General features: G+C 50.6%; 1 protein-coding gene and 1 long non-coding RNA gene across 16 annotated transcripts in view; one reads left to right on the top strand and one right to left on the bottom strand.

The window, feature by feature from the left end:
- The window catches only part of LOC111560405, a 36,729-nt gene extending 23,722 nt beyond the window's left edge, over positions 1-13,007 (bottom strand). The window contains exons 1-2 of the long non-coding RNA XR_002742154.2: positions 12,467-13,007; positions 11,244-11,506 (exon numbers count right to left, since the gene is read on the bottom strand). This is a non-coding gene — a long non-coding RNA (uncharacterized LOC111560405). The remainder of the gene's footprint in view (positions 1-11,243; positions 11,507-12,466) is intronic.
- CARMIL1 (capping protein regulator and myosin 1 linker 1) overlaps positions 1-20,827 on the top strand; it is a 310,815-nt gene that overhangs the window by 103,717 nt on the left and 186,271 nt on the right. For all 15 annotated transcript variants that reach the window (XM_045057041.1, XM_045057036.1, XM_045057039.1 and 12 more), the window contains exons 3-4: positions 10,087-10,137; positions 15,734-15,793. In XM_045057041.1, coding sequence (XP_044912976.1) covers positions 10,087-10,137; positions 15,734-15,793 — 111 coding nt within the window. The remainder of the gene's footprint in view (positions 1-10,086; positions 10,138-15,733; positions 15,794-20,827) is intronic.

Raw genomic sequence — 20,827 nt, 5'->3', positions numbered from 1 at the left:
CGACTGACTGAGCCACCCAGGTGCCCCAAGAGCGTGTAATCTGAGCAATAATTAAAGCTGTGACAGGTGTTGGTATGAAATGTGGCACCGCTGTGAGAGCATATGACAGGGAGACCTTTCTGAGGGTAGAATGAACTTCCTTCAGGAAGTCCTTTAAAGGGTTGGGATCTGAAGGGTGAGTAGGTGTGAACAAGGTGGAGGTAGAGAAAGGAGGGGGTCAGGGCAGGAGCGTCTGGAGCAGGGGGGTAGTGGGACCGCCCCCTTGGGAGGCCAGCGGAAGGCCAGCGTGGCTAGATGGGGAGCAGAGGCAGTCAGGTGATGCCCAGGTGGAGGCAGGGACCAGCGTCTTCCTGCAGGGCCACCCAGAGAGGGGATGCGGTAACACGTGGGTCCCTGAGCATCCAGGACCCACACAGGCAGTGGCTGGGGCGACAGTGTTAGGAGGCCGGTGCTCCTGGAACAGGAGGAGCACGATGCTGGCGGCCTGAGCAGAGTCCGCGCGGTGGAGATGGACAGAAGGGAACGGGTTACGGGACGTTTGGACGGCATTGAACTGGGCGAAGGATGAGTAGGGACGAAAGACGGCGATGCCGGGGGCTCCGGCTGGGGAACTGTGGCTGGCCGGGCGCACCCCTGCGTGCAGACTGCCGGACGGGGAGCAGATCCTGGAAGGAAGACCACAAGTGTAGGGGAGGATGTGCTGAGCTCTACGGTCGGAGGGGCATCCAGGTGGGGAGGGATGGGTAGATCTGACCCCAGAGAGGTCCGGGTGTGGCGCGGCCGGGGATGAGTGTGGTCGTGGGAGACCACGGGAGGCAGGCAGCGGGAGCGGGCACACAGCTGGCCGTGACCTGAGAGGGGTAAAGAGAAGCCCAGGCATCAGGCTGTGCCCGTGCTGAGGAGTAATCTAGTGAGCACATGCTGGAGACCATATGCCGGGTGTCGCTGCAGACTGGTGTCGCAGACAGGTGTCGGGACCTCAGCAGGAGCAGTTCCCGTGGGGCTCTGGGGACAGAAGCCCAGTTTGAACGGCAGGGGAGGGGACTTGGGGGCCGGAAGAGGAAGACATCGGGTGCAGACCCTTGACTGCGAAGTTGGGCTCAGCGGAGGGAGGGAGTTAGCCGAGGGGTGTAGGGTCCACGGTCTCACTCTCGCTCTACATACCTCTGTCTGTGGGCTTTAAAGGTTTTTAACGTTCATTTATTTTTGAGAGACAGAGAGGCAGAGCATGAGCTGGGGAGGGGCAGAGAGAGAGGGAGACCCAGAATCCGAGCCAGGCTCCAGGCTCCGAGCTGTCAGCCCAGAGCCCCACGCGGGGCTCGAACCCATGAACCGCGAGATCATGAACGGAGCCGAAGTTGGAGGCCTAGCAGACTGAGCCAGCCAGGCGCCCTGTCTGTGGACGTTAGGCACGGGCAGGTCCCAGCACAGGTCGGTGGGGGGTCGTCGGGAGCCCCGGTGGAGGGATGGGGCTTTCCTTCCGGCTCTTCAGAGGCCGAGGAGGAGGGCGGGCAGGTGCTGGCGTGTAGGTTTGCAGTGGGATGTCCTCGGCGATGCCGTCTGATCAGTTCTGTTTTCCCAGTGGAGCCAGAGGCACAGCGTGTCCGCAGCTGCAGGAAGTGGGGTCAGCGTGCGGACTGGGTGGCTTCTCCAGCTGCGCTCGGCGGCCACCTCAGCACGCGGGACCAGCCACCGGGGGGTTCATCCAGAGTTGAGGTCTCTGTGGGCGGAATGAAGGCACCAGGAAGGTGTGGGCGGTGGCGCAAGGGTTTCAGTGCGGTTTCAGTGGGGTCAAGAGGCGGGGGCTGACGGGAAGAGAGGCTGTGGGATGCTCAGGGGCCCCGCAGGCCGGGGTTAGGAATCCAGTGGGGTAGCTGGGTGGGGGGAGAGATACGGGTGCTTGGCGAGCCGTAATGTGCACAGAAGTCACCCAGGGAATCTTAGTAAGTGCAGATGCGATGCAGTGAGCAAGGGGTGGGGACCTCAGTCTCTGCCTTTGAACAAGCTCCCGTGTGATGCCAGGCCCTGGGCCCCGCGGGTCGCACTTTGAGGAGAAGCTGGAAGGTTGTCGTTCTAGAGGGCGGCCCGAATTAGAAATCCAGAGGTGGCACGGCTTTAAGCAATGGGTACCGTGGCCTGGGAGTGACTGAGCAGACCGGAAGGTCAAGGAACGAGAGGGCCACCTGAGTCACTCAGGACGCGTGACGGCGATGCTCGCTAACGCTTACTCTCCGCGAGCTGTCCTGGGCGCCTGGGGTGCGGACTCCACGTGGGCGCTCCCTCTCCGGAGCCCAGTGCCCTGACGCGAATGGGTGCGTGAGTGACCCCCGAGGACAGGCGTGCAGGAGGGGGGCGTGGAGAGTTTGGGCCAGGCGTTGGCCTCAGGTGTGAAGGAGGTTAAGCGTGTCTAAGAGAGTGCTGGCGTTTCACAACTACTTTGGAGGCCTCACGACTCTCCTGCAGATGCGGTGCTCTACCCATTTTACAGGTTAGAAGAATAAGGTTCGGAGGGATTGTGTAATTGGTAAGTGGGAGAGCGTTCAAGTGAATTCACAGTGGCCCGGGTCCCAAGTCCATTCCTCCTCTGTATCAGTTTCCATGCAGGAATGCAAATTCTCTTCTAATTCCCTGGGAGGCTGCAGTTACCCTGGGGGTGCTCTCCCCTGGGCTGGCTCTGCTTCCTGGAGTGTGAGAGGTGTTGTGAAGGAAGCTGAGCCCAGGGGATGCCCATCTGGGCTTGGCTCTTCCTAGCGGGACAGCTGGGCTTGGCTTCGTCTCTACCAACTTTGCGCCTGTCTCTTAGGTCTTAATTTTTTGTTAATGTTTATTTATTTTGAGAGAGAGAGAGAAAGCGTGCGCAGAGGAGGGGCAGAGAGAGGTAAGTAACCTGCCGAAGGTCACACAGCTGGTAGGAAGAGGTCTAGTGGGAATCCACACCCGGGCTCACTGCCTCCGGATCCAGCACTCTTTGTCACTGGTCTTTTCTTTCGAGTGACTCTTTGTGGTCTCGGTTGGATGCCATGCCTGGGAGGTCCCCATCCCTGGGGTTTGAATTTTGAGAGGGGTCACACATGGAAGAAAAGTCCATCCACCTGGTAAGGGCAGCCAGAGGGACCGTCTGCTTTCTGTCCCTCTTGAGCTCTGGGTGTTTTCTTGCTTTACTGTATTTTTTTGGGAGGTTTATTTTTTGGGGGGGGGCGGATTATGAGAGCTCTCCGTTAAAAACTATATTTGTGCTTAACATTCTGTCGCTTGGAACACAGAGGAACTCTCCTGGATGCTGACGTATCATTCAGTCATTTAACCCTTCCTGGTCTGCTTCCCCTTCTGTAAAATAAAGGAATTGGATGCATCCTTCCCCAGCACTCTTGTCGCTCTGTGACTTGTAGCTACACTTGGGTTCTGGTGACTCTCATGGTCAAGGAGAGGCTGGCTGGGCCTGTACTGGGGAAGCAGGAGAAGTTTTGTGAATTCATTGGGTTCATATGGCCTTTACCTCCACCTGGCAGGTTTTCTGTGCTCCTCGCACGACTGTGACTTTACCGTTGGTGAGTTCATCTAGCACATAGCGGGGACACCGGTGGCTGATCCCTTCCTAAGTGCACATGCCACAGGGAGACCTGGGAGCCCCCAGTTCACCGCCCACCGGGGGCCGAGAGCTCTGGGCAGGACCCCTCCACACCCCAGAGCCTGACACGAGCCCCCCGGCACCCTGAGGGGTATCAGACTCTTACTCATAGCCGAGGAGGTGGCCCCTTTTCTCGGGATCATTCCGCCTTGAAAAATGTGTCCTCATAGAATCAGTGTGGCCCATTCCAGAGATTTGTGTCAGCCGGCGCTTTGAGAAGAAGATGTGATAGGGAGTGACATTAAGGAGAATTGATGTTTTGAAGCAGCCACATGTTCATCTGTGGGGAAGCATTTACTCTGTTTTCTTTTATGCTTTGATAATGCCCTACAGCTTGCGGTCGTGGGGCGGCAGAGGGAAGGAAGCGATTGTCTGACGAGCTGTGTGAAAACACTCCCTTTCTGCACAATGGCACAAATAACCAGGTGACAAAGAAATGGGTTTGCACAGGTGTTAGAGAACAAAAGCCTTGCTCCCCTGTTGACGGAACATCTGTCATTCCAGGGAGTAGGGCCCCAAGAAGGAACTCATTCTTCTTTGCAAACATTTAGTGGGGACTTGGCATTCCCGGTCGTCTACACAGACCAAAGAGGAGCGGGGTCCTGGAGCAGGGGCCTCAGTCACGGACCCTGAGATAGGAAGGTGACACGGGGACCTGTTCCAATGCCCTTGTTCTCGGTTCGGGTACGTTTACGTCCGCGAAGATCGCGACTTGTTCTGTTAGGTCGCTCGGCTACTTGAGCTAAATCCAGGCTAAGTGTGGGTAACGGTCTTAGTTTAATACTGTCGTGGGCATCTGCAGTTTCATCATAATGTCGACATACAAATAATATCATGCTATTGTAGCTCTTACATCTGCCAGTACTCCTCTGAGCGCTACATGATGAGCCCGTTTAACCCTCACGGCTTCGTGGGTGTCGGTACGATCGCTGCCCCCATTTTACAGAAGAGGAAACTGAGTCACGGAGAAGGCGAAGTCATTTGCCTAAGTCACACAGATAGTAAGTAGTGAAGCTTGGACCGAAATGCACACAACCCGGCCCCAGAGTTTCTCCTTTAAACCGCGAGGCCAGGGGTTGGCAAACGTTTTCCGTATAGGATCAGATAGTAAGTATTTTAGGTATTGTGTGCCGTAAAAATCTCTGTTGCTTCTATTCAGCTCTGCCACACAAATGGTGTGGCTGTGTCCCAATAAAGCTTTATTCACAAAAATGGGTAGGGTGCTGGATTTGGCCCACAGGCTGTAGTTTTCAGATCCCACACTAGACTCTACTGCCTTGTCAGGGAACATCTACTAATGACAGAGAGAGACAGATACTGGAAAGTATGGCGATCCAGTTTTATAAGGGATTTGGGGCCAGAAGTTGCATGAAAAGGATGTATTGTTTGTATTCCTTTTGGGTGAAGTGTCCTCTTGCTTTGGCCCGGGAGGGTGACGGGCCCCATGGCTGTGTACCGTGGACGTTAAGAGGCTCGGGGCCGGGAGAGACGTTTTATTCTAGCTCAACTTTCTGGGCGATCTTTCACAAGACTCTCAGCACCTCCACAGTGGTGATGATGGTCCTTGCCACCTGCCCCTCTTTCTCCCTGAAGTGTGTATCTTGGATGAATGAGGTCTTGTCTGTGATTCACTTGGAGCCCCTGGAAGAGGGTAAATGTATTAAATGGCCTTCATCATTTCATTTGCTTGCAAATTAGAGAGTACTCTGGGGGTACGAGACCATTTTTTGAATGCCATGTGGAGCCCAATCTTAAAGGACGGGCGTTCTTGGTGATCTGCACGAGAGAGTGGATTGAGGAGGGATGGGTTTATGGATTGCCTGTGCAGCGGTAGGCTGTAGGCAAATGGAGTTATTAAAGAGGGTGAAACGGGTATTTATTTCAGTTTTTAATAAGCGTGCATTGTAAGCAGTGAGAGGGTTCTGTAGTCGACCTCATTATATACCATTTCCGTAAGAAAATTTAGGCTTCTCTGCTCAGCTGTGAGTCTCCGCGGTGGGGAGGAGTTTTATAAGTGTTTCCAAGTGAAATGTTGAAGTTAAAAGTTGAACCCAGAAGCCTCAGAGGGAACCAGGCTGCTGCCTGCATTTCAATGAAAGGGAGAGGAAATGCATTATGGAGGTTGAAAATGTGGTTTGCATGCTAAGACCTCTGTGGAAGAATGGGCCTCCCGGAGGAGGGGGGCGGGGGTAATAGCTTGCCCTTAGTGACTGAGGTTCCTCGGTGAAGCACAAATGCTTCTTCGGATCCCCCCCACCCCCTCGCTTTTTTTTTTTTTTTTTTTTTTAATTTGTGAGAAAATATACTGAACTGAAAATTTCAGCCTAGACGGTGTCTCGGAACCCTGGTGGGCTCCTTCTGATGCCAGAAGCTGTCATTTGAAAATCAGTAAGTGTGACTGCTTCGTCCTAATTTGGGCACCTAAATTGAAGACGCGTTCCCACCTGCTGTTAACGATAGAAGAGCTGGTATTTGACCGAGACCTCCTCGGTGCTGGGCTCGGGCTTTATCTACACTTGTATCTTACTTTAAAACGATAGTATCTGTCCTGCAGAGGAATATTCTTCTTGTTTTACACAGGAGGAAACTGAGGCATCAGGCAGTTGACGGACTCTGTCAGGGTTAGGCAGCTAGTGAGTGGTGTAGCCAGACTTTAAATCTGCCTTCCTGATTCCAAACCCCTGCAAGGAGGGTGAGCAGGAGCCCTGGGTTTCTGGGACCCTGGGATTGTCCGTGCTTAAGCCCAGAAACGTCCTGGGCAAATGGGAAGGTTTGGTCACCCTGCGAGCAAGATGCTTGTGACCTCAGCACCGAGGTGGTGCTTATTATAGGATAAATCGAAGCGGGGGTTTCCTGTGTGATCGCCCCTCAGCTGCTAGAAGCCGTATGTGTGCCCGTAAGACCTCCAAGGCCGCACGCCCCAGGGCCCTCTTGGAGCCAAGTAGGAAAGCTAGGAGACTGAGTTCTTTGGGGATTCCAGCATGAGCGTAGCCCCATTTACTGGCCCAGTTTGTGCCAACGGAGCAAGAGGCACGATTCTGGGAGTAGCAGCGGCTTGTAGTTTTTCACTCTTGCTTCAAATGACTGCTACATTCTTGTGCTTACAAGTGGGCATAGTCTCGGGAGAGGCTGGCTCAGCTTTGGAGGATTTCACCCACTCCATCCCCTCCCCTCCCAAACCTTCTAAGACGGGTCCTCATGCCTCTGGAGCCCTAGGTGACCACCAGAAATGGGGACCAGCCGGCACAAAGCTGCTTCCTTCAAAGCCTGGGCTCCCACGTGGATGCGTCTCTTTTCAAACAAATTCTTTTGGGCTGTGTCCAAATTCCGGAGGACACTGTGTACTCAGAAACTATTTTTCAAGAAGGCGACTTGGCACATAGGACCGCAGATCACGAACGGGGTTGTTGCCTGAGGGGAGGCAGAAGTGATCGTGAGAACCTCGTATGTCTACCTGTGGCCAAGAGATTGATTGCTCGTCATTCAAAAGGTGGATGCACATGAACATTCTGAGTTTCTTCCCCTCTCTTTTAAAGAAATGTACTGGGGTGCCTGGGTGGCTCAGTCGGTTGAGTGTCCGAATTCGGCTCAGGTCATGATCTCGCGGTCCATGGGTTCGGGCCCCGCATCGGGCTCTGTGCTGACAGCTCAGAGCCTGGAGCCTGTTTCAGATTCTGTGTGTCTCCCTCTTTCTCTCACCCTCCCCTGTTCATGCTCTCTCTCTGTCTCATAGATAAATGTTAAAGAAAATTAAAAATAAAGAAAGAAAGAAAGAAAAGAAAGAAAGAAAGAAAGAAAGAAAGAAAAAAAGAAAAGATAAAAAAAGAAAAGAAAAGAAAAGAAAAGAAAAGAAAAGAAAAGAAAAGAAAAGAAAAGAAATGTACTGACCCCGGGGCACCCGGGTGGCTCAGTCGGTTGAGCATCCGACTCTTGATTTCGGCTCAGGTCATGATCTCATGGTTTGTGGGTTCAAGCCCCATGTTGGGCTCTGCACTGACAGTGTGGAGCCTGCTTGGGACCCTCTCTCTCTGCCCCTTCCCCATGCGTGCTTTCTCTCTCTCACCCAAAATAAATAAATAAACTTACAAAGTAGTGACCCAGTTAATACTCTCCCAGTGGCCCCTAGAAGTGCCCTGTGCTGACTGATCAGGAAAGGGCTGGTCAAGAGAGGGCAGGCAGGTCATGTGATGCCTTGGCTGCTTGTGGGAGACTTTACTCCCCAAAGTACAACACTTAGAGAAGGGCGGAAGGCTGGCCCGTACCTCGTGCTCACATCAGTGGTTGGGATGCTTGTGGGAGACCAGTTTCTGAGACTTCTGAATTAGATCCCCACAGGGGGCCTTGTAATTACCCATGTGTTCCTTGTTTCGCCATGTCAAAGGTGCCTTGTCACCTTTATTCGTGTTCTGTGCAAGTTTCTCTGTGACTGTGTTACAGATGAACTATCCTTCCAGAATGCGGTGTTCCTTCCGTGGTTGGCGTCTGCTGTTTGGCAGTAGGCGTAAATAAATTGCAGGCTCACAGATTAGCAGATTAGCATCTGGGAAGCCCCGGGAAGTGAGGGCGGAGTTGAGGCAGGGGCAGGTGCTGGAGGAGGAGGAGAGGGTGAGAAAGGGGGGAAGGGAGTGTGCTGGGGACAGTGGCAGCCACAGCCGAGCGAGGAGTGAGGGGAGGGGAGGGACGCAGACAGACTGAGAGCTGCACAGACGGGATCAGGGAGGCACCTAGAAGACAGACGCACGGACAGGCAGGCAGACCAGTAGGGACTGGCTCTTTTCCTCAGCACCTCCAACATCCCTCATCCTGTTGATGACGCTTTCAGCTCGCTGCTTCCTTCCGGCTTTAAAGCTCTGTGGCTCATCCGTGTTTGCATGGGTGAGGACCACCTGGAAGTGGGTTCTGGAATTTCGAGAGTCCGCAGCCCGGTCTCTGGGCCCAGAGCATGCTAGGTTCAAGTCTCAGCTCCGCCACCCGCTTGCTGGGTCACCCGGGCGAGTTCCATCATCTCTGTGCGTCTTAGTCTCCTCTTCTTAAAATGGGGGTGATAACGGTGTCCAGTCTAGCTCTTAGGGTGCTGAGAGGACTCAAGGAGATGGGGCGCACAAGCCTGTTAGAACAGCGTACCCGACAGTATTGGCCGTGGTTGCTCCTGTGCTTCTGACGTGATCCTGGGTGTTGTGGGACCAACGTCTGTTGGAAGGAACGTTCACAGAGCTTGATACATTTATCCAAATACTGAAAAGGCTGCACGTTGCTGTCTGGGGCTTGTGCCGTTGAGCTTCTTGCTCGTCTGAAAAGATTCTAGATTGGGGGTCCGGAGCTCCAGCTTCCGTCTCCAGCTCTGGCGTGAACCCAGCAAAGACGAGTTTCTGTGGAACCTGCTCTCAGATTAGAAGCTGAGATGGTGGTAAGCAGCGGGGTTTCAGGTCACTGACCAGGTGATGCTGAGTCCTTTCTGGCCACGTGAGCTTTGTGATCTGGCCCTGTGCAGAGAATTTTGTGGGCCGAAGATTCTCGAAGAGACCGGGGATTGCTCCTAGAAGACCCCCTGGAAGAGAGAAATGTGTGGGCTGTGTTGTAAATAATAAATTTAGCGATGGGGAAGTTCTTTGAGAAATGAAGAAGCCAGTCCTCCCATCAGAACTTAAGTACTGGAGACTCCTTTCTTCAGTGCAAAGGCCCTGGGGCCTGCCCAGACCTCCAAGCTGCAGAGTGGCACCATATTCCCACCTTGGCGGTTGTGGACTGGGATCCCTGCTCCGGGGATGAGTTCAAACCATTTCCAACCTCTTTGTATTCACAAGGGCTTCTGCTGGCTAAGAGCAGTCCTAGAAGCATGTGGGGCCCTATGGACTGCACAGATGTTCTTAGTGGAGTATTGGAATCGAAACCTCCATAAGTGTTCTCTCGAGGACTGGGGGAGGCCCAGCTGAGAAACACAGCTGGGGACACCTTGGAAGCATCCCCTGATACGTTGTCTGTGCACTGTGTGAATGTTCTCCGCTCGTGCACAGGGAGTGGAAGCAGGCAAATGTGGGTGGCGGTGGTGAGGAAGGTGTCACAGAGCCCTAGGCTTCTTCATTCAGTCTGCTGCTGATATGGGGGGGGGGAGCGGGGCTCACGACTGCATGCAGGGTCTCTGTATCTTAACATCCCAGAGACCTGTCGTGCTCACTCAGCAGAAGTAATCTCTTGGTCCCTTGGGCTGTTGATTGGACTGCTCATCTTGAGATTTCACAAGTGATTTGTTCAGTTTGGACCTTCACGCGGTGACTCTTGAGGAAAACGAGTTCTACGTGGCCAGGAGGCTGTCCTGATTCACCGATTCTTCTTACAGGCCAGGAACCCAGCCCCGTGGCCTCTCGAGGCTCCTGTGCCATTCTGACCTGTGGGTAAAGCCCAAACCCATCAGTCCCACTTGGTGGTACTTATACTGATGCTGTCTTCCTATTCTGCAGGTGCTTACGTCATGCCGAGCCTTCCTCGTGACGGCACGAATCCCCACCAAGGTAAGTGGCGATGCATCTCCTCCAACACACACACACACACACACACACACACACACACACACACACACACACTCCCTCTTCAGTGGACACAACTTAGGCAGTGTCCAGAGTGTTCTTAGCATACCCGTATTTCCCTTCCTTCTCCCCAGAAAGCACCAGAGCGTTGCGATGACAGTTTCTACTCCATCGTTTCCCCTCCTCTTGTGCGAAAGCATCCCGAGAAAAGTGGTAACACATTTTGTGCTCCGCAGCCCTGAGGCTTGTGGCTTCCGGTCAGTTTTTCTCTCTCCCGGGGCCTGGTTTACACTGCCCTCAAGTCCGGCTCTCACTTCCTTCGGTCCTGTGATGGCAGATTTTCCTAGGCTTTGACGTGTGGGAAGTGCCCATCGTCACTAGTGCGTTCCCAGAAGCGTCACCGCCTCCGCCCTTCTGCGTGCACTCCGGTGCCCCCTGCAAAGCAATGCGACACCACTTTGTTCTGTAAAGGATCCGTTTCATTTTGCCAAGACACCGTCCCGCTGTGCGCCAGTGCAGGCCTTCGGGTACCTGCTGCCCTTTTCCTTTATTTACTTTTGAGAGAGAGAAAGAGACAGAACATGAGTGGGGGAGGAGCAAAGAGAGAGGGAGACACAGAATTCGAAGCAGGCTCCAGGCTCCGAGCTGTCAGCACAGAGCCCGACATGGGGCTCGAGCTCGTGAACTGCGAGATCATGACCTGAGCTGAAGTCGGATAGCTTAACCGGCTGAGCCACCCAGGCGCCCCTGCCCTTTTCCTTTCTGATTACACAGACGCTAAATTTCACGAAGTTTCCCTGAGGAATGAGACCACTGGTCCCACCCCTTTTGGTAACGTGAAGTGGGTCTGTATGTTTATAATGTGTTACAAACGAAACCAATTGTTATGTGCACAGTGTTGGACTGTTACCCATATGTTAAGACACCTGAAGGCAGGCCAGGCCATAAGGAAGCAAATGAGCCGTTATCCCACTGGTGAAAAATTAATTGCAGAAGGAAATTTGATGAGCTTGAGAAATAGTCAAGTAGCCTGTTGAGTAGGAGGCCCCTGAGTAAAAGGTTCACTGTTGTGATGCAGAAAAGTGTCTTACCTCCTGGGAGGTCACCTGACTCTCTTTTGCTGGCTGATCCCACACTACCCCATCCTTGCTCTGCCCGAGTGAAGGTCTGGTTCATCCTGTGATGTCCCTCGTGCTCCAAGTTGGTCGGACCGGGGTGGTCCGGACGTTGGTTCTGATGTCTGATATTGTCCGCATCACAAATACAGAAAAGCAGTTTTTCGTCCAAAGTGGTGTGTGTTCAGGACTCCCCCTTAGACAAGGCTGGTTTCTGGTGCCCCAGTAAGTGGCCTGGGCTGAGAAGCAAAACCTATGTCAGTGACATTAACTTTCTGGGGAAATAATCACATTCAGAACAGTGCTGCATAATAGGTACTGGTTATGACATAGATCTCTTCTCTCTGGGGGCCGATCAGACATTTGTTTTCTTTTGTCTTTCTGTGAAATGTACCACATAAGCAGTCAAATGGACAAAAGAGAAATGAATCACAAAGCAGGTACCTCAATGAAGAAATAAAACTTTGCTGTCACCCGAGATAGCCCCAGCTCTGCTTTCGGGGATGGGAGTTGGGTCATTGTCAGATTGGGGACAGACCCTCAGAGAAGCTGGGTTGAAGGATTGCCCCACGTGAACCAGGCAGATGAAGGGGTCTCCTGGTCAGTGCTTAGCGGTACAGAAGAGCACAGTGCTTTGGGGGGCAGGGCTGTGGGGGCTGTTTTGGGGTATAGGGGTTTGGGGGGGAGTGCTTTGGGAAGCAGGGGTGATAGGAGAAGTGCTGTGGGGAGAGGGGTGTGGAGTGGAGTGCTTTGGGGAGTGGGGGTGGTTAGAGGAGGGCTTTGGGGAGCAGGGGTGTGGAGTGGAGTGCTTTGGGGAGCGGGGCATAGGGGCTATGCTTTGGGGAGTGGGGGTAGTTGGAGGAGGGCTTTGGGGAGCAGGGTGTGGGGAGGAGGGCTTTGGGGAGCCGGGGTATTTGGGGGAGGGCTTTGGGGAGCCAGGCTGTTTAGGAGAGGGCTTTGGGGAGCGGGGGGGGGGGGGGGGGGGGGGGCAACAGGTGGGAAAGGTGTGTGGGCGTGGCTTGAGCTGCTGCCCATGGAGTGGGGGGCGGTCCTACAGGACAGTCGCGTGGTCACGTGATCACTTGTAAGTTTGCTTATTGGCTGTGGGAGGGGACTTGCTCTGGGGCTGGGGGAGGTGAGTGGTGGAGGCTGCTGATAGGCCATGCCAACTCCTTCCTCTTGTCTACCCAGGGGCTAACCTGTGTGGTTCTGTCTCACACGCGTCCTGGCTCCTCCCACCCGCTGCTGGGTGCCATTCCTCACACTGTTCTGGGTGGGCTGGGTGGGGTGCGCGAGGTGAGGCACTGTTACGCTGCGAGGACCAGCTTGGAGACAGTGATCTGAGCCTTGTTGCGTCTCCCAGTACGTCCTAGACACGGCGTCCTCACTGTTAGGTGTCGCTGGTAGGACGCTTGCCGAATCCTGGACGCAGCTTGTGCTCACATACGGATTGGGGACCCTACAGTCCAGTCTCTCCTTGTGGTTTCCGCCTTGTCCTCGCTCTTCGCGTGCCTCCGTGCCCTTGCAAATCCTTTTTCTTTGGCCGGGAGTCCCCGTTTTGCCCCTTCTTTGCTTGACACCCTTGAAGTCATTCCTCCGGGCTTCGCTGAACCATCTCCATGCTTTCCTGGCTCCCTGACATGTAGCTTCTCCTGGTGACAGTCCTTTGGGGCGGTGGGAACATCTCAATTGACCTCACTCAGCCGAGCTGATCAAAGCTGCCCGGGCCATCCCAGGTGGTGCCGACCGAGGCCAGCTGCACTTTATGTCTACTGGCTTGTGAGAGAGTGCACCTGTTCACACCTGCTCCCTCCAGCTGGAGGAGACGCCAGGGTGCCAGGCTCCCACCGAGCCGAGGTGGTTTGCTTCTAAACCTATTCTTGCTTAGGGTTACCATAGTAAGTTTATTTAATTAAAGATATTTCACATAGTAATGAAAAAGGCTGCAAAAGGAGAGAGCATCTGTGCAATACTGAGTATTGATAAAGGTGAATTATTAAAAAAAAAAAAATTAGGGTCTTGGTAAGGACCAGACAATGGTTAAAGGCTGGGGTGATGGGGAGCAGATAACAATTCAGCAAATTTATGCCTTCAAATTGCTTTGCCAGTGTCTTCAAGTTCTCTCGCCATTTTAAAATTTAATTTAATTTAATTTAGTTTAATTTATTTTTTTATTTTTTAATTATTTACTGTCTTATTTTGGAAGGGAGAGAAAGTGTGAGTCAGGGAGGGCAGAGAGAGAGGGAGAAAGAATCTGAAGCGGGCTCTGCGCTGTCAGCACAGAGCCCGACGTGGGGCTCGAACCCATGAATCGTGAGCTCACGACCTGAGCCCAAGTTGGACGCTTCACTGACTGAGACTTGAATTGGACGTTGGGTACCCTACATTTAAGGGTGTGGGCCCCAGAGGAAATGCCATTATAGCACCAGCCAGTGGGCTTTACCCCAAGAAGAAACTTGAACGTTGTATGGAAGGCTAGGAAATGAGACGATGTTTATAAGTTTTAATTTGAAATAACTGAAGGTAGGTGTGTGTACTTTTTAGAAAATCATTCCCTGCTTGAAATGACTTTTCAAAACCCAACCAAGTGTCGATCCTGATAATTAGAGGTAAGAAGACTTGTACTCGAATAGAATGTGTGTATGTAGGTATTTTAGGGAGGGGAAGTGTAGGTGCACACACGTGCAACAAAGAGAGAGAGGGAGAGAGAATCTTAAGCAGGCTCCATGCTGTCAGCATGGAGCCCAACTCAGGGCTCGATCTCATGAACCGCGAGATCATGACCTGAGCTGAAATTGACTTGGATGCTCAACTGACTGAGCCACCCAGGTGCCCTCTGAATAGAATGTTTAAAATGTGCCTCCAATGCCACATTTGACTCTTGGAGGACAAGAGAAATGTCTCGTTGCTCATTCCAGTTCCAATCCTGGCACATAGCAGGTCTTCCATTCACGTCTGTTGGTTGACTGAGTGAATAATGAAAGAATACCTTTTCTACCTCTGGTCCTCAACACAGTACATCAAGAGATTTAACGGGAGATTCAGGGGTTCTGTGTTCTCAGGTTCATCCTGCCAGATGCAATAAGGTACAGTATGGCACCAGGGGGCAGAACTCAGGGTCTTGTGGGCTTGGTTATGGGTGGATGCTTCCCCCCTGGCATTTCTGTTTTTTTTTTTTTTTTTTTTATCAAATTTCTTTTTTAAATTTTTTTTTTCAACGTTTATTTATTTTTGGGACAGAGACAGACAGAGCATGAACGGGGAGGGGCAGAGAGAGAGGGGGACACAGAATCGGAAACAGGCTCCAGGCTCCGAGCCATCAGCTCAGAGCCCGACGCGGGGCTCGAACTCACGGAGCGCGAGATCGTGACCTGGCTGAAGTCGGACGCTTAACCGACTGCGCCACCCAGGCGCCCCGCATTTCTGGTTTTAAGGGGAAGAGGTCAAGCAAACGGATCTAATGCAGTCCTGTCATCGGGTGCCGTGCGACTGCTGTAGTCAGATGGAAGGCTGCAAAACGGGGGGAGAGATTTTTTCCTGTTGTCCAGGAAAAATAGGAAAAATGTGGGACTGGAGATACATTGAAGAAAAAAGAAATGCTGGTTACAGGAGAAGAGAGAGAGGGTCACCTGTTACTTGGGAAGGAAATAAATCATTGTTTATCTGCGCACAGAGAGACGTAGATTTTGACTCAACTCTGTGTGTTTCATTGAACCATGGTTTAAAATTCCTACATACTGTGTTTTTCTAAGTCCGTCCAAAATATGAATTTCTATGAGAGACGGTAGAGGGAGTATAACCCAGAGGGGAAAGGGTTTAGAAGGAAAAGAAAACCAACATCGTCTTTATCTCGATGGGACTTTCGGAAGCAAAATTTCGAACTAGGAGAAAAGTGTGTGTGTAGATGGCTCGCTTTATACGTTCGTTTCTCAGTGAAGAAATGCTGGAGTGCAAGTGTGAGAACTTCCCCTTGACTTTGTCCCTGGATGAAATTTAAAGTCAGACTTGGACCTTCCTTTCAGCCTTTCAGTAAAGTGACCAATACTTATTCTGAATTAGGATAAATCAAGGTCATATCTTTTTTTTTTTTTTTAAGTTTATTTATTTTGAGAGAGTGAGAGAGAGAGAGAGAGAGACCACGAGTGAGGGAAGGCAGGGATAGAAAGAGAGAGAAAGAATCCCAAGCAGGCTCTGCGCTGTTAGCACAGAGCCCGACGTGGGACTTGATCCCATGAGCTGTGAGATCATGACCTGAGCTGAAACCGAGAGTCGGACGCTTCGCTCATTGAGCCACCCAGGTGCCCCAAGGTCATGTCTTAATTCATAAATGGAGATCTGAAACCAGCCTGCCTTCACAAGATGTCCAGTGCCTTGTTTTGTTCTTGGACTTTCTAATTGGAGCATTTTTACTTTGAATTATAGGTTTTGCACCCCTCACTCATTACGGGTCTTTATTTCAATTGCAGCTCGAGTTAACCTTCAGTTACTTGGAGATTCATGGTGTCAGCTGCGGCAGGCCCACTCAGGTGAGTGCCACAACGGCTCCCTGGTCGCCGTGACTGCACGGCGGTGACCTGTCTCGAGTTCCCGAAACCGGGAACCCCCTGTTTTGGTTCCGGTGTTGAGATTCTCTTGAGATGATGTAGAAAAACAAGACGGGGGAAAATGGAAGTTTCTGAACGAGAGATCGCACAGGGGGCCGTGTGGGGAGGGTCTGGGATTTTGTTCTGGTAAAGAAAACGCTTTCTCCGTAACTCGGTCTGAGAAGAACTAATTAGCTTTTATGTGAGCTGACGGTGGAAATGTCAGAGTACTGTTCTTAGAGATCCTGTACGACACGGTTTAGTGTTAAAATCCCACAGCTCTTATATGGCACTGTCTGAGGTCTTTCTGGGAATATAGCGATCTAGGAATTCTTGGGGTCCTAATAAAATGTAGATTTTTAAAACCAGCTTTGTCGCGCTATAATAAGTAATAAGCAGGGAACTGAAGTGTACGATTTGGTAAGTTCTGACGTTTGCGTACCCAGGAACCCGTTAACCACAATCAAGACAGCCGACTTAGTCCTCACCCCGTGGGCTCCTTGTACCCTCCCCCCGTAAACACTCACTCCTGCCCCCCGCCCCCCACCTGTCCGCGGGCGCCTGCCCCTTGCCGCCGGAGAAGAGTTCGCATTTTCTAACACTTTGTCTGAATGGCATCCTAGTGTGTGTACTCTTCATTGACCACCTTCTCTCTGCCTGTATAATTATTTGGGGATGGATTATACTTTGTTGCGTGTCTCCGTACTTCCTTCGTATTGTTGCAGCGTGTTCCGTTGTGTGGCTGTATTGCGGCCCTGTCCCCGTTCTCCCGGTGACGGACAGTTGGGTTGTTGACGTCGTTGGCCAAGTCAAGCTGCCACGAACCCCTATGCGTACAGCTCTGATTGGGCGTAGGTTTTTCCTTTCCCCCGGGTGGGTACTTAGGAACAGGGCGGCCAAACTGGAGGCTGGGTGCCTGTTTCCCTTTCTAAGAAGCTGCTGAACTGTTTCCCAAGGTGGCTGCACCATTTGACAGTGTCACCGACAGAGCGCGGGGCTTCCAGCCCCTCCACCCCCTCCTGGCCCTGGCACGGCCCGTGTGTTTCATTTTCGCCATTCCGGAAAGTATGTGGTGCTTTCCGATCGTAGTTTTAACTTACGTTTTTCTAACGCCTACAGATACTGAACATCTTTTGATCTGCCCGTTTGCCCATCATCCGTCTCCCTGTCCCAGTGTCCGTTTAAATGTTTGGCCATCTTTTAGAATTGAGTTGTTTGTTTTCTGATGAAGATTCCTTTTCTGCATTCTGAATACACATCCCTTATCAGATACCTGATTTATACATATTTTTTCTTAGTCTGAGCCCTGGCGTTTCATTTTCTTTGCAGTACTTTTCAAAGGGCACAAGTTTTAAATTTTGATGACGCCCAATTTGCCAGTATTCTCTTTTATGGATTGTGCTGGTGTCATTGAATAAGTCTTTGGTCAAACCGAGGTCACAGAATGTTCCATGTTTTTTGGAAGTGTTATAGCTTTATGTTATACATTTAGGTCTATGGTCCACTTTGAGATAGTTTCTGTATATAAAACAACATATAGACTGACTTTTCTTTCTTCCTCTTTCTTTCTCTTTCTTTCTTTCTTTCTTTCTTTCTTTCTTTCTTTCTTTCTTTCTTTCTTTCTTTCTTTCTCCTTCATTCCTTCTTTCCTTCCTCCCTTCTTCCCTTCCTCCCTCCCTTCCTTCCTTCCTCCCTTCCTTCCTTCCTTCCTTCCTTCCTTCCTTCCTTCCTTCCTTCCTTCCTTCCTTCTTTCCTTTCTTTCATCCTACCTGTAGGATATTCGCTTGTCTGAAAGACCGTTATTTCTGCACTGAACTGGCTTTCACTTTTGTTGTTCATGTAAGTTTTGGTCTGTTTCTGGACTCTGACTCCCACCCCTCTGGTCTGTTGGTCTGTCTTTGTGCCACTGCCACACGGTCTTGATTACTATAGCTTTATAGTAAGACTCGCTCAGAGGGTGTCAGTCCTCCAAGATGGTTCTTCTTTATCAAAGATGTGTAGTGATTCTGGGTCCTTTGCAATTCCTTGTGAATTTGAGACTCAGCTCACTTTCTACAGAAAAGGCTGCTGAGATGTTGATTGATATTATAATCAAGTTGGGGAGAATTGACATCTTAACAGTACGGAGTCCCTGACCCAAGAAAACTATGTATTTCTACACGTATTTAGGTCATCTTTAATTTCCATCAACAGTTTACATAGATTTCAGTGTTACAGGTCTTACACATCTTTTGTCAGATTTATTCGCAAGTATTTTGTATTTTTTGATGCTATTATAAATAGTATTGTTTTATTTATTTATTTATTTATTTAAAAAAAATTTTTTTTTCAACGTTTATTTATTTTTGGGACAGAGAGAGACAGAGCATGAACGGGAGAGGGGGGCAGAGAGAGAGGGAGACACAGAATCGGAAACAGGCTCCAGGCTCTGAGCCATCAGCCCAGAGCCTGACGCGGGGCTCGAACTCCCGGACCGCGAGATCGTGACCTGGCTGAAGTCGGACGCTTAACCGACTGCGCCACCCAGGCACCCCTATATTGTTTTAAATTCTGGTTGCTAATTGCTTCTTGCCAGTGTATAGACATACCACGATCTTCTGTCCTGCCACCTTTTTGCACTCACCTGTTGGCTCTAGTAGCTTTGGGTTTTTTTTAAGTAGGCTCTATGCCCAGCACAGAGCTCAGTGTGGGGCTTTGGACTCACGTCCCTGAGATCAAGACCTGAGCTGAGATCAAGAGTCGGATGCTTAACCGACTGAGCCACCCAGGCACCTCCATTCTAGTAGCTTTTAAAAATGGGTTTGATCATTTTCCCCATAGATGATGGTGTTGTTTGAGAATAAAGACAATTTCGCGTCTTCCTCTTGAAGTATCGATGCCTTTTCTTTCTTTTTCTTGCCTTACTGCTGTTGGGAGACCTTCCTTGTGGGTCTCTTGCGCTCCTGCCTGTCTCACTGGGTATGCCGGGGATTCGTTGCTGTGACTTGCTCTCTACCCGGGCTGCTTCTCAGGACTGTGCCCCCTGCAAGCACCCGTGTGACATGGTGGCATGTTTCCCTTATGGACAAACAGCAGGCTCGCTTACTGTTCACTCTGAGAAGCGTAGGTTACCCAAGTTCAGAGGTTCCTTCCCTGTAAGCATCGCTGTGTGTGTGTGGGCATCTCCCTGAGCCCTCTGTGTCGCCCTGTGGGGCTTTGGGGTCAGGGAGAATCTGTGCGCACGTGGGACTCATGCCGTGTGCTATGGCGTGAATAAGAAAGTCACTTCTGTCTCACCCAGAGGTCTCCTGTCTCCTGCTGATGTTCACCAAATATCAGCAGGCTAACTTACTGGGTTCCAGGCGGGGTAAAATAAAATCTCGGCCCCTGCTAACTGGCCCCGCTGATACCTCCAGATCAGTGCTGAACACAAGTGCTGAGAACAGACATCCTTGTTCTCTTCCCAACCTTGGAGGGAAAGCGTCCTTCTTCCACTAAGTGTGATGTTAGCTGTAGGTTTTTCATAGATGCCCTTTTTCTGGTTGAGAAGTTTCTCTTCTGTTCCAAGGTGGCTGAGACTTTCTTTTTCCTTTTTTTTTCAAGTTTTTTTTTTAATGTTTATTTATTTTTGAGAGAGAGACAGACAGACACAGAGTGTGTGGGGGAGGGACAGAGAGAGGGAGACACAGAATCAGAAGAAGACTCCAGGCTCCAAGCTGTCATCACGGAGCCCGACGAGGGGCTCGAACCCACGGACTGCGAGATCATGACTCCGGCTGAAGTCGGATGGCTTAACCGAGCCACCCAGGTGACCCCGAGGTGGCCGAGGGTTTTTATCAGAAATTAGTCTTGTGTTTTGTCAAAAAAAATGTTTTTTTCTCTATGATTGTGTTTTTCTTTTTCTTTTTAGTTTGTTTATGTGGTGAATTATATTGATTGATTTTCCGGATATTCATTCAACCTTTCATTCCTGGGATTAACCCTACTTGGTTATGATGTATTATCCATTTTGTATTTTGATGGGTTCTATTTATTAAAATTTCGCAAGGAATCTTTGCATCTATGTTAATGACAGTGACTGTAGTTTTCTCTTTTTAAAACCAAGTTTTTGTCTGCTTTCTGTATTAGAGTGATCATGGACTCAGAACTAGTCCCTTCTCTTTGGACTTTTAGAAAAATCGAGAATAACCAACTCTTTAAATGTTTGACTGAAAGTACCTGTGATGTTATTCGAGCCTGGAGTTTTTTCCTTGGGGAAGTTTTTTTAACTACAAATTCTGTTTCTTTAAGAGGTACAGATGCATTCATATGTTTCTTCTTAAGGGAGCTGTGGTGGTTTGACTCTTCTAAGAGATGTCTCCATTTCATCTCCCTTGTCTGTTCGTGGTATCCCCTTGTTATGCTGTCAGTATCCGTGGAATATCGTGGAATATCGTTCCTGTTGACCGTTTGATTCTCCTCCCCTCCCTTCTGACCCCTGGCTCCCTGGCTAGAGGTTTATCAATTCTATAGATCTTCTCAAAGAACTTGCTTTTGGTTTTGTTGCTTTTTTCTATTGAGTTTGTTTCCTATTTCATCGATGCCTACTCTGATCTTTATTGTTTCCTTCATTCTACTTTTTGCTTTAGTTTTTAAAACTATGAAGAAAATGCATGCGTGTTTGCGTGCGCCCACGCATGTGTGTGTAGTTATTGACAACAACTCCTAGAAAAAATGGTCAGAATTGTCACTTTACGTTGATCGAGATTACATACAAATCCTTGGAACTTTTCCATGGTTCATCTGAGAGCAGCGTGTTATCCTGTGTGTTTAGCATTCTCTAGAAACTGGAGTTGGGAAGAAGAATTACAGCACCATATGTTTGCCCAAATGGCAGCCATATGCAGGAGTGAACGATTGCTCACGAATGATGACATAAGCAGGGCCTTCCTGACGGTGCTAATTCAGGGATGTTTATGTTTATGGTGTCGGGGTTCTGATGGGAGCAGAAGGGCATTA

This window comes from Felis catus, chromosome B2, assembly GCF_018350175.1.
Source record: "Felis catus isolate Fca126 chromosome B2, F.catus_Fca126_mat1.0, whole genome shotgun sequence".
Taxonomy (NCBI): domain Eukaryota; kingdom Metazoa; phylum Chordata; class Mammalia; order Carnivora; family Felidae; genus Felis; species Felis catus.
This window is presented reverse-complemented; position numbering and strand designations above follow the sequence as displayed.